Source organism: Botrytis cinerea, chromosome 16 (genome assembly GCF_000143535.2).
Source record: "Botrytis cinerea B05.10 chromosome 16, complete sequence".
Lineage (NCBI taxonomy): Eukaryota > Fungi > Ascomycota > Leotiomycetes > Helotiales > Sclerotiniaceae > Botrytis > Botrytis cinerea.
In genome coordinates, this window is record NC_037325.1 from 107776 (window position 1) to 120751 (window position 12976).

The following is a 12976-nucleotide window of genomic DNA, read 5'->3' on the forward strand; positions in this document are numbered from 1 at the left end:
TGAACAAGCAGGGTTCCTCCTTGCCTTGATTAAGTCCTATATCTTTGAGTGTCTTGCTAAAGTCCTTGAACCAGATAGCTGGGGAATCTCGGAGCCCATATAATGCGCGATCAAGGACGACACATTTGTTAGGTTCCTTGAATCCATCAGGTAAGTAGCAGACCACTGGTGTCCCTGATGGATCCCTGTGAGCGTTGACGAAAGCATTCACTACATCAAATTGCTTCGTTTCCAGATCGTATTTTGCTATGAGAGCCATCACGATCCTGAATGATCTTCCGGCTAGTGTAGCAGCGTAGGTCGATTCGATCGTGTCTTTTGCTTGTAGATCTCCTCGAACTACTAATCTTGCTCTACATCTAGTGAGAAAACCTTGCTCGTCGCATTTGTAGGTGAATACCCATTGCAGTGGAATAGGAGCGATTGGTGCGTCCTCTGCGTTTATCTTGTGCCAGGTTTTGCGGTCTTTCAGGTTGTTGATTTCAATTTCACACTCATGCTTGAACCAGGGGCCTAGAAAGTGGTCTTTAAGGTGCTGGTAGCGTTTGGGTGGTTTAGGTAGACCTGAGAGATGAACCTTTGGCAATGCCTCTAACTGATCCTTATTCAGGAGAGTCGGTGGATTGGGTTTAGTGCGTATAGCGGCTGCGACCACGCTGTGCATTGTTACGAAAGAGTCATCTCCTTCCGTAATTGGGTGGCTAGGCCAGAATGTTTCATGAAAATCTTTTATTCTTGAACTACCTCCATTCGACATACTCGCGATTAATGTTCCAATGAATGTTTTGTTCGATGGTTTTGGAGCTTGCTCTTGTAAACGCAGACGTCGACGTGTGTGGTGTTGGTGAGTTGGAGAATAGTCTGTTTGAGGATTATCTTGATTGAAGTCGAATATTTGATATTCTGAAGGATCCAGAGTTGGCTTTGGTATTTCGATCTTCATTACTCTTTGTCTCTTGAGTGGTTGATCAGGGAGCAATGAGAGTTGATCTTCCTTAAATTGATCGATTGTTCGTGTTAAGTTTGGTAGCCTTGGCGGTGAAGTCACTTCTTCAACTGAGTAAGAATCTGAGTCATTAGTAGGGTGATTTTCTGTGTCGCTGACATATTCTCCGCGAACTACGTCTGTTGCGTGACCAGTTGTCTCATAGTCCATACTGTCGATCTGTTCTTGAATGATTGTTGGTTGTGTGATGGGAGTAGAACGTGCAGCCTCCTTTGTGTGATCATGATCAAAACGTTCGTTGTGTGATAGGTTTTCTACATCAAGGGCCTCTTCTGACTGTAGATCCTGTGGTGTGAGCCTGCTATGACGATTCACGAGCTCGTCTCCACCCCCCAGATTCACCCCCGAGTCCTGCTCGTGTGTGGGTGTATCTGAAGTGCGCATGGTGGGAGTGCTCAACGCTGCTGGCATTCCACTTTGTGAAGTAATCACATCGTACTCGTCTCTAATGATCGTTCCTTCTGCATCCAAGCGTTCTTGAATATCGAGCTGTTGTGCGTATTCTTGAAGTTCTTGCTCGGTGAAGATGTCAATGGTGTGATCACTAGAGTCTGTTTTGTATGTCCTTTTCTCGTCGAATGTGACATTGCGAGTGACGATGACCCGTTTGAGCTTTGGTATCCATATGCGAAAGATCGAAGATCCTGGTACATACCCAACTAGATAGCCAATGTGTGCTCTTGGGTTAGTTTTATACATTTTCTTATTAATTCCTAATTCCCTTTCTTTATCCAATGGGTAAGCTCTGCACCCGTATCGATATATGTTGCTCCAGCTTGGTCGTAGATCGCTAGTTAAGTGATCGATTTCCGGGCTGGATATAACTTCGCGAAAAGTTTGCGAAGTTACAACTGATCGATAATAGTTCTGGAACCATGACTCCAGCACTTCATTAGGGGATTTGAACGAACATGCCTTGCGAGGGCTGATGTTGTATAGGTATGTTGCTGCTTGCGCTGCTTCTACCCATAGTCGATCAGGAAGTCCTGCAGAGATACGCATTTTGATTTGCTTTGTGATTATCTCTTGTCCCGCTCGTTCTGATCCGCCATTTGACTCGTGTGTGTTTGGTGGTGATAGTTCCAGTTCTATTCCTTCTTGCTTTATCCAGTTTTCGAATATAGTGTTACCCATGATCCCGATGACTGAAGTGTCATTGTCTTGCTTGATGCATACGACTGGTAAGTTGTACTTACGTAGCACCCAAGCAAGAAAGCTCTGGATCGTATTGAACACTTCAAGATGGGTCTTCTGATATAGTGGGAATGAAAATATCTTACCACTATACATTTCTTTGATTATCAGAAGCCAGGATGATCCTGTGTAGCTTCGTGGAAAGTCGAATAGATCCCACTGGATTTTGTAGAAGGGACGGAATGGTCGTCTTTCACTAGGCGATCGTGATATGACTTGTTTCGCGTGCGTACGTGCACAGTCAGCACAGTCACTCCTAGTGATCCCTTTAATCTTTACATTCCTTGCAGCAAATACCAGATGCTCAAGTGCCTCTTTTCCTAAGTGCCCTGATCTTTCGTGCCATAGTTCCGCTGAGTCCTCCCGAGGTTTCGGGGGATCGTATGATTTGCGAAACGACCTATTGATCTTTTTGTTGATGGTTGGGCACATTAGAATTGAGGGATTCACTGGGATGTTCATGAGGGACTGAGAGTAAGATGAGAATGGTTTGTATTCTAGGAATAAGAGGTTATCTTTACGAATGCATTGAATAACAATGGAGTTGTTGTTCAATGTCCCGTATCGGAGAGTTGAATCCATCCCTAAGAACCACAAACCAGCTTCTCTCAACTTAGTCTCTGAGACTATATTAACATGGAACCCAGGAATGTACGCAACATTGCTTAATATCAGATCTCCATTTGGTTCGCTATCTGGGCGAATCGTGATTCCTTTGATTGTTCGAGTGCCTCTCCCAATGATCGGTATACGAGTTGTTCCAGATTCGACGTAATCTGAGGAGGGAGATGGAGCGTATTCTTGTCCATCGAGCAGTGAGATGTCATTGACCAGATGCATAGCACCACCTGTGTCAAAGACAGTACACTGGGTGAGTGGATGAGGAGTAGATTCCATCGTGTTGTAGATGCCTCTTCCCAATTGGCCCTGGATGAGGCATGCGTTGAAGCGTGCTCCTGGATCAATTGGATTAGTTGAAGAGGTGGCTACTGATGATGGAATCCAATTCTTATTCCCCCATATTTTACGTATAGAGTTCCATCTCTCGTCTTTGGCTCGGTGTCTGATATCGTTGCACTCTTTTACCGACAGATTCGGTGTTTTGAGTGATCCGGTTTTACCTGTAAATACATATTGCAATATCTCGCAATCCTTCGCGAGGTGCTTGGAATCGGATCCATTGTTTTTCCAATCCGCTTCAGCTCTGCACGGGCACCTATAGGGATCAGGATGTCGTCTATAGTCTTTCTCTTTGCCTCTAAATTCGCGTAGCTTGACGGTTTGATTCGAAGGTTTATTGGTGGAAGGACTAAGTGTTGAGAAGATACCTTTTCCTCTGGGTGACAGTGAGTCTTGATAGGCTAAGCCACCAAAGATATCTCCATATTGCTTCAAGGAGTAATTCGGGAGACCTAGTTGATTGTTGGTTTCGATCTGAATGAGCATTGCACTAGACCAGGTGGGGAGCATGCGAGTTCCCACAGCCTGTAAGAAGTTGATTAGCGCGAGGTCGTCGTCGACTTCAACGTGATATGCTTTTGCATTGGTGTAGGCCTTGGTCCAATCGTTATGCCACTTTATAGGATCACTTCTACCTAGGACTGCTTGCTGAAGAACATTGCGGTATTCTTGCGCTACTGCTGACTTTGCTGTAGTCAATGTAGGTGCAAGCTTATCATGTAGCTTGAGAATGATCATTCTGAGTGGTAGAGCAGTGGAGTTGTCGTTCTCGATAGTGATTTCCATGAGATGGGATGAATCCACTGTTTCAGTGATCCACTGATACACATCCTGGTAGGACTTATGCATGAGGTTGTATGTGTCTCTCTTGCTTCGATATTCTCCTTGGAGTGCAGAGTATTCTGCAGAGATGTCTTGAAATGTGCAAGGAGATGGTGTGGGAGGGAGTTGCATTTTTTCATCTCCCTCGTCATCCTTTGAGTGAGCTTTGTGATGTTCGAGACTTTGATTGTATTTCTCGGTGTTTATTGCATCGTTTCTTTTAATGAGTTCAGAGATCTCTATAAGCTGTGGTGGATCCTTGGTTAACCAGTCATCCGCGTAGTCTGGGTTTATCCTGATAAAATCTTTGCTATCTTCCGGAGTGGATCCGGGAGTGAGTGGGGCGATCTTCTCTCTGGTAGGTTTGACGTCCTTCCAGATTCCTTTGGATACACAGAGGTGCTGTAGTTGGAGGAACCATTTTGTCCAGTGTCCACGAGTGACTAAATGGATCGAGTCCGTAGAGTCTTTTGGCATAATGACTCATGGAATATAAAGAATAGAAATGAAGGCAGTGATATCAAATGACGTGTAGGTGTTGCGCAGTCTTAAGTGCTTACCGGGCTCATAACTATCACGGGAATAGCTACGTCACTTGGTATCACTGTGGTAGGGAATAATAATAATAAGTAGTAATATGCTAGATTGACTTGAGGATTGATCAGAAGGATCAAGCCTCATATATATACCTAGAATAGGCGATGGGATCACCTGAATTGGTAGTTGTGATCTCCTTGTAGATTGTGGATATGATCACTATGAGCGGAGCTCTTAGTGATTAATTTGATAAGAGTGTATACGTCTACAAGGGAGATCGTAGTGATCAATATAACTTTGCAAGAAGTGTGCGAAGTTACAGTCACGTGAGATCCACGTGGTATTACGCGGGATATAGGTTTTTTCCGTGACATGAATTTATTAAAATATATATCAAATATATTTCAAAAATTGAATTCTTTATAGTTTTCAAAACTGTATATAAAAAATCAATTACCTTTTAGAATATAAAATCAGAATTTCAAAAAGTAGATTTAATATTATTTAATTTTAAAATTATTCTTTTGAAATTGAATATTCGAATTCGAATATTTACCTTTTCTTTTTTCGATTTAGAATAATAAATTTCTCAAATCTTTTATAATTCAATTGAAGCTCTTTTATAATCAATATTAATTAAATTTTAAATAATTTATTATCAAATAAACTTTTTTATATTTATATTTGAGATTATATTAGTTTTAATTAAAAATATAAAAAGATTAGCTTATAAAAATATACTTTTGAATATAAAGAATTGTATATTTTGAATAGCGAATAAAGTATTAAACAAGTATCAATATATAAAAAAAACTTAATTATATTAAAAAGAAGTATTTATTAAACAAAAAACTTTTAATATATTATTTTAATAAGAAATTGATATTCAAATTTAATATAATGAATATCAAAAAGAAAAGAATTTTAATAAAGAAGCAGTTTTTATTTAATATTATAATAAATATGAAAAGATAGAATATAATACAAAAACTTATCAAAATAATATAATAGATCCTAGATTATTAAATTCTGAATAGTTTTAATCAATTGATTCAATTGTTATTGAATAATATAGATTTAAAATGGTTGAATAGTATAAAAAGTGGCGATCCGATGATATTGGTGATCCGATGATAAACCACATTATGCTCTTCTTCCACAAGTTATGGTTTTCCAATCATTCACACGTATCAAAATCATGAAGTTATTTATCAACACCATCATAAAAATAATTTACATCATGGGAGAATATGTATCCATGGTCTCTGGCACACGTCAATATCAAGAAGCTAAACTTTGGGTCTATCAATCAAGGAATCACCTGAAAAGGGCGTCGAAAGAAAGGTCAAACAGAAGCATTCCAGCTCTGAAGGCAAAAAAAAAAGGAGGCAATGCTATGTATCAACCTTCATTTATTAGAGATGCTTGTTTTTAACTTCGTTTATTATGACTCTAATGATGAGCTCAGAGTTGACGAAGAAGCTATACTGCGAATGGACCCCAATTCTGACAACTACGAAAGCTGGCAAGAAGCATCATACTTTTTTAAATAGAAGAGAGAAGAGAGTGATTGGCTTATGCTTAATAGTGGGTTTATGCTAAATAGAGGGTTATGCATGGCAGTGATGATGAAGCATGGCTATCTTCGTTGACGCCTAGTAGATCTGCGACGAAAGGCTTTGGAAAGGAGTTCAGACCAGTAAAGTATACTGGGGAGTATGCAGATCGGGACATGCATCTGTGGCAACAAGCTATGAAGGAGTTGAAGGCGCAGATGGCCGATCGAAAAGCCGCCGAAAAAGAGTGGGCGGATAAAGTTAAAGAGGAGGAGGTTAGCATCGCGAAGTTCCTGTGACAGCGAGAAAATGAGATTTTAGTGGAGAAACGGCAAGCTCAAATGGATGAGGAGCAAGCGAAGAAAGCTAAAAAAAAAAAAAAAGCGACGGAGATGAGGAGAATGTTGAAAACGCTCAACAAAGAGGCGGATCCCGATGCAAGAGAAGGGGGGGTTGGGGAAGAAGCCGAAAGGAACTAAGACAAGTCAAAGTACTGGAGCAGGAAAATGATCTAAGCCGCGAGGAATTACTCATAGAGAAGATATAAGCCCTGGAATTGATCAAAGTTACAAGGGAAGAAGGTGAAGAGATAGCCTCAAGCGGAACATCTATAGACGAAGATAAGTTGTATAGTCATGCAGCTTTACAGAATGTTCTTTGATCCAATTTGACTACGATCGTGGATTACCATCTAGAAGATACAATTTCATAACGCTGGCTCCCTTGAACCAATTTACATACACTCCCTTTTCCAAAGTTGAGTTAATAACAATGCGGACTGATCCTACACAGCATGGAGCAATGAGAAGGAGAATCTATCTTTGTATTTTTCTCAACTGATATTCCCCGTGATTTAACGAGGACTCAGAGTTTGCTTCAATGCTACAAATATTAAATGGGTAAATATGCACATTGGTTGAATGTAATTGCAACATGATAGCGATGGTAATGATGGAAATATACCCCATGAAACTATGAAAAGTTTCAACTTATCTTCTTCTATTTTAACAGATTTTTGACTAAACATGTCCGAATTCTCTCGGTCCCCTCTTTGAAATCTTCCTCGGGCACAGCAACGGTAATTCTCGCCCAACCTTTCTCATTCTCAGCACCGCCAAATTGCTTTCCAGGATTGACTATCACCTTGTATTATTTTAATTTTTTTCACGACAAATTCTTCGTTCCGCGTCCCTACGACTTCCGCAAGCCAATCAAATACAACAAACTCTGCATTTGCGGGGAGTAATTATGTTCCGAGGTGATTAAATGTAGAAAAAAGTCAGTTGCAATTTTTGGAGAAGAGGATTATTGTTATATTTTAAAGAAGAAAGCTTATTGGATCTGAGTAAATGGGTAAGAACAAGAGCAGGTAGAGAGGAAGTTTGATTATAATTTGAAATGATGGCGCCAGCACGGAGCATAGGATTAGATTGAGTCTCTAAGCAACCCCTGAGACCATCAAGTCCCGCCCCCCTACGAGACCCGCGACCTACTTATTAACTTGATTACGGGCAGACCGAAGAGTTTCCTCGCACTCCAAATAACATTGAATTTACTTCAGTCAATGATTACTTTCCAATCTGGTTCCATAGAGCCATCTAGTATTGAAAGAGCCAAATCAAAATTTTCGGCTCTCTAGTCATATTTAAATTCAAAACAACCATAGATTTCGTCAGTGATGTAATGCAGACTTTTCTTTTTGCATTCCGCTCCAACAACTCCTGCAAACTAGACCTGGAATGACACTTTCTGAAAGGAGTGTGAGGATTCAAGATGAGCAAGCTTTTGATCCTTCTGGATCGGGAAAAGAGATGCATGCTGTCTCAAGAGCAGGAATTAATGTTTTGAAGGTCAAAGCTGTGTACAAAGAGCTTAGATATCCTAGAATCATTGTGACACCAGCATGACATTAAGGATAAGTGCCCACACTTTCTATGATAGTTAATCACTGAAATTTGTTGGGATAGCGTCAAGGGAAAAACCAGGCTCCGGAGGAAGTGACAAGATGATCAGAGTTGCGAGGAATTGCCGGTTTAAAATACTTGTTTAATAATTTAGAAATCAGTTCCATGGATAATTGAATTTCTGATTGTTTACAATCAAATATGTTCGCCAGAAGCCAACTCTTGCCATGATAGCCATTTACTCAGCTTCGAAATTACATCTTATACGATGGCATCTTTACAAAATCTCAACCAAATCAGAGCAGAGAAGATTGTTATTTGATACGGACAGATTGGTTGCCTCAAGATTTATCTCAGCATAATCGAGGGCAGCTGCTGCGGCGGTGAGAAAAAGATCTTGAATGATATTGTTCATGAAATTCGAAATAGGAGGTAAAATTTCTGCTATATTATTGGTCTGAAGATGCGAGAAGGACTGGTAAATGATTGGAGGATCTCGATATATCAGCTGTTGTGGTGAGTAGCACTCCCCAGAATCTGTAGTGAGGAAAGCAAGGGCATATCGATTTCTGTCCGCTTGCTTGGAAGGATGTGCTGTGCGTGGAAAACACGTGACCTATGGGTCACGTAACAAGGAAACTTAGTATTTATAGTTTCTCCTTTTGTAGATTGAAAATATTATCGATTTTACTTCCTCTTTTATTTTGACTCTATATTGTGTTTTAGCCCAAGTGTGTCCTTGTATTTCGCTATTGCTATATAGTGATTCACCTTTAATTACTAAGTATAATGTAGTTTATCAGCGAGCGGATTATATTAGCGAGCGGATTACTCAATTTACATATAAAATTTATCTATATATAATTGTGCACTTTCTTTATTTATTAATAAAAAGATTTCAAAATTGAATTTATAAAATTGAATTATAAGGATATTGTAAAAATCTATTTTTTTATTGAAAATTCGGATTAATATAGGAATTATTATAGAAATAGTTTTTTTGTAATGAGAAATGTGACATTTTCAATTTTTTATTTAATATAATAGAAATATTTATATAAAAACTATATTTCTAAAAACTAAATTTTTATTATTATTTTGAATCATTTTACTTTTCAAAAATAATGATTAATTATTAAAATAAGAATATTTAAAAATAGCTAATTCTGATGTATTTTCAAATAATCCGCTAGGTGATATGATTCGCTCGTTGATAAACTATATTAGCTATTAAATTGATTATAATAATACAGTTTATTAACAAACGGATCATATTACTGAGCGGATCACTCAATTTGTATATAAAATTTGTTTGTATATAATCGTATACTTTCTTTATATAATAATATAATTTAAAGAAAGCTGAAAATATTGAAATTTAATTATATAAATACTATAAAAATCTAATTATTTATTAAAAAATCTAATTATTATAATAGTTATTATAAAAATAACTTTTTTGTAATGAAAATTGTAACAATTTCTATTTTTTCTAGAATATAATAGAAATATATATATAAAAATTAGATTTTTAAAAAGATTCAATTTTAATATTATTTTCAATCTTTTTATTTTTCAAAAATAATGTTTAGTCATTAAAATAAGAATATTTAAAAATAGCTAATTTTGGTGTATTTTCAAATGATTCGCTTGGTGATATGATCCGCTCGCTGATAAACTATGTTATATGCAAAGACTTTTCTTATGTGATCTCTATCACCCTCTGCCCTTTTACAGTGTTGCAAAAGACCACTTAGGACATTGCGATTTGTCATGGTGCTAAAATTCAGCTATTTAGGGCCCGTTCGGATCGTTTTTTTAATTTGTTAACAAAATAATTTGTTGATTAATAATTTAATCTAAATTTTGTAAATCTATAAAATGTAGAATAACAAATGTTGACAAATGTTATTAAACGCTAATAAAAGTTATATTATAGATTTAGTGAGGTTTAATAAGATTATTATATAAATTTTCAAAATTTATAAATTTATATTTTGTAGCTTTTTATAGTTCAATATTAATATTTGGCAAATCACTTTTTTTTAATTTTATTATTAATATAGATTGTTGAGTAATATTTGTATTTGGTAAATGCTAATTTGGATTTATATTGCTAATAAATATAACTCTACATCGCCTAAAAAATCGATCCGAACGGGCTCTTAGCTAGTTAGATAACCTCATAATATAGTAATAAAGCCTTGCTTACGAACTCTCACCAACAACAATACAAAAGACCACCACTACAATCATAAATCATGATATTCACTTCTTGCACGAGATTCTCAAATCAATCATTGAAATGCTTGTCATTAAATATCTCTGCTGCTTTCAACTATAAAAAAAAAGTTTTCGGGATAAAGTTCGATACTTCCCTCTGTGTATTACAAACGCAAAGAAGACATTAAAAAATTGACGGATGCTCTCTAGCCCCGTGGGGAATGGTCAAATGACCATCACTGCAAAGCCCTTTCAAATGACTAGCTCAAATGACTAGCTCAAATGACTTCTTCCACTTTAATGATATTTGCGCTATCGTCAAGTGCCAATTTCTTTTTCTCCAGAGATGCTTTCCTCGGGTTCTTGGCCCGGAAGATATCATCCAATTCTTCCAACTGAACTGCAGCGTTAGATTTATTCTCATTTTACTGTCCAAATTTTGAGGTCAACCTACTGTGCGGTTCTTTGTTTCAGGAATGAAGAAATAAATCACAAGTGCCTGTATCGGGCACCAAAGCACAAAAACAAGATAGGTTTTCCACTTGATCTTCTCCAAAGCCACAGGGTATGCGAACTGGTTCACGAGGGTCGCTATGAAAACATTAGTTTCTATAAAAAAATGGTGTTCCTAGGTTAGAGTAACATACCTGCCGATACAGCAAAGTTGCTAAATGCCATTCCTTTTGCCCTCATCTCGAAACTCAGGACCTCCACAGGATACAATGCTTGCAACGGCGTAAAGCCTACACTGAATATTGCGTCAAAGAGGAAGATCATTGCCACAACAGCAGATCCACTGCTCTTGCTACCTGTGTTGGCATTGATTGATGACGAAACTGTGGCTCCGATCCATACTATAGCGCATCCAATGTTTGCGAATAGAAGCAAAGGACGACGACCTACTTTATCTACGAGGGAAGCACCAAACAAAGCCAAGCCAAACTGCATAATATTTAAACCTAAGTTAAGGTTGAGTTGTGTGATGGAGTCCGTGATTCCTGCTGTATCAAGAACAGCCGAAATGAAGTATGAGATTGGACCTTTGCGCAAAGTCAATATAACCAGATCGACAAAACGGAGGGGATCCTGTACCATTGCCAGCCCATTGTCCGAAAATAGCAATCGTGCAGTTGCATGCCAAACGATATCTTGATGCTTTGTCGTTGAATAATGCACGATAATCCCACCATCGTTTGTCTGCTCCATCCAGCTCTAGGTACTCTTCGTATTCATGAAGCTGCATTTCGACCCAAATGCTATTTGGGTTTCCTTCTCCGTGGTATCTTGTAAGCATCGCTTTCGCCTTGTCTCTCTGTCCATGCACGTATTGCCAACGTGGACTCTCGGGTAGAGCCCATACTAAGACAATACAAAGACCTGGGAATGCCATTTGTAGCCAAACTGGAACTTGCCAGGACCGATTACCGGATAGGTCTGCACTTGCTCGTGCAGATCCCGAAGCAAGAATTGAGCCAACAAACCTTAGAATATTTAGCCTGGAAATTATAAGGTATGTGATGGAGATAGGAAAGGTTATTCCGTTGAAGAGCCTGAACGACATTGTTTGTGAGATAAACTAACCAGAATGTATTATAGAACTATGAGTCAAGTCAGTCAATGTTTTATCTTTACAAAAATACACTTGACTTACAGCAGTGACAACACCTCGGTGGGCAGGATGCGATGTTTCGACAACATACCTTGTGATGAGTTAGCTAATACTGTTTACAAGTTGGTCTGAGACTTATCACTACATACATTGGTCCCGCTGATGCAACGATTCCCACGCCAAATCCGAGCAAAAACCTACCGCCCATGAACTGCCCTATTACATTGCTCGAGTGAAGTGTGGTAGATTGGACTATAGTTCCCAATACAATCGATGTAGCTCCGATATAGATTCCGATCTTTCTTCCCCAAGTATCGATGGCCGGCCCAATAAAAGGAATAGCTACCACACTGCCGATTGAATACATGGAAGTGACGATGCCAGTCCAAGCGCCATTGTTGGCCACGTTGAAGTAAGTTCTAAATTGCTCCATTGCGAGAAGAGAGTTGAACATAGAGCCATCGAATCCGTTGCAAGTGCTGCAAAAGAATGCCACTAGCGCACAAGCGTATAGAATGAACGATCGCCCTGACCATGTTTTGGGAGGCTCCTTCAACATCGCTTGCGCGAAAGCCTCATCGCCTTTCACCACTTTAACTTGGGACACATGCTTTTCATTGTTCTATGCTCAGCTCATTAGTTACATCGTTCCTTTCTTTCCTTTTGAACCTTACGTTTTCTTGATGCGTCACCCCACCTATCTTTTCATCCACGGACATGGTGAAAACAGCTCCCTGACAAGCAGCGACCCTTTACAAGAACGGACGTGTGGATGTTTGTAGATATTCAAGAAGTAAAACTGAGTTATTGAGATCTTGGATATTTGCGGCTAATCAGACGTGCCTCTAATCATGATATAGAGCGGTTGCCATCACAGTTTACTATCATTGACGGGTCGATTTAGATTTGCATCAATTTATGGGAAGGGAACCCTGATACTTTATGTACAACCTCGCTCTTCATATTTCTTCAGTCAAGCTCTAGGCCCAAATGCTTTCCAAAGCGCACAATACAAACTACAAAGCAACTCATACCACCCAAAAGAAAACGGAACCAGTACTCTCCGCGTTTAACCAAGATTTCGAGATGTATGAAGATCAAATGATTGTTCCAAGATGCCCCAAGGCAATAAGTTTTACAAGGATTACTTCTTATATCGGAGGCT

The 12976-nt window shown here is 38.7% G+C and overlaps 1 protein-coding gene across 1 annotated transcript; it reads right to left on the minus strand.

Annotated features, from left to right (window-relative positions):
- Nucleotides 1-10195: 10195 nt before the first annotated feature.
- On the minus strand, nt 10196-12910 carry BCIN_16g00070 (hypothetical protein). The gene is made up of 8 exons (XM_024697762.1): nt 12486-12910; nt 11961-12433; nt 11854-11902; nt 11784-11800; nt 11295-11683; nt 10850-11242; nt 10657-10793; nt 10196-10597 (listed from the first exon to the last, which is right to left on the minus strand). The coding sequence occupies exons 1-8, from the start codon at nt 12528-12530 to the stop codon at nt 10481-10483; spliced, it is 1620 nt and encodes a 539-aa protein (XP_024553578.1). The 5' UTR covers nt 12531-12910; the 3' UTR covers nt 10196-10480.
- Nucleotides 12911-12976: the final 66 nt, after the last annotated feature.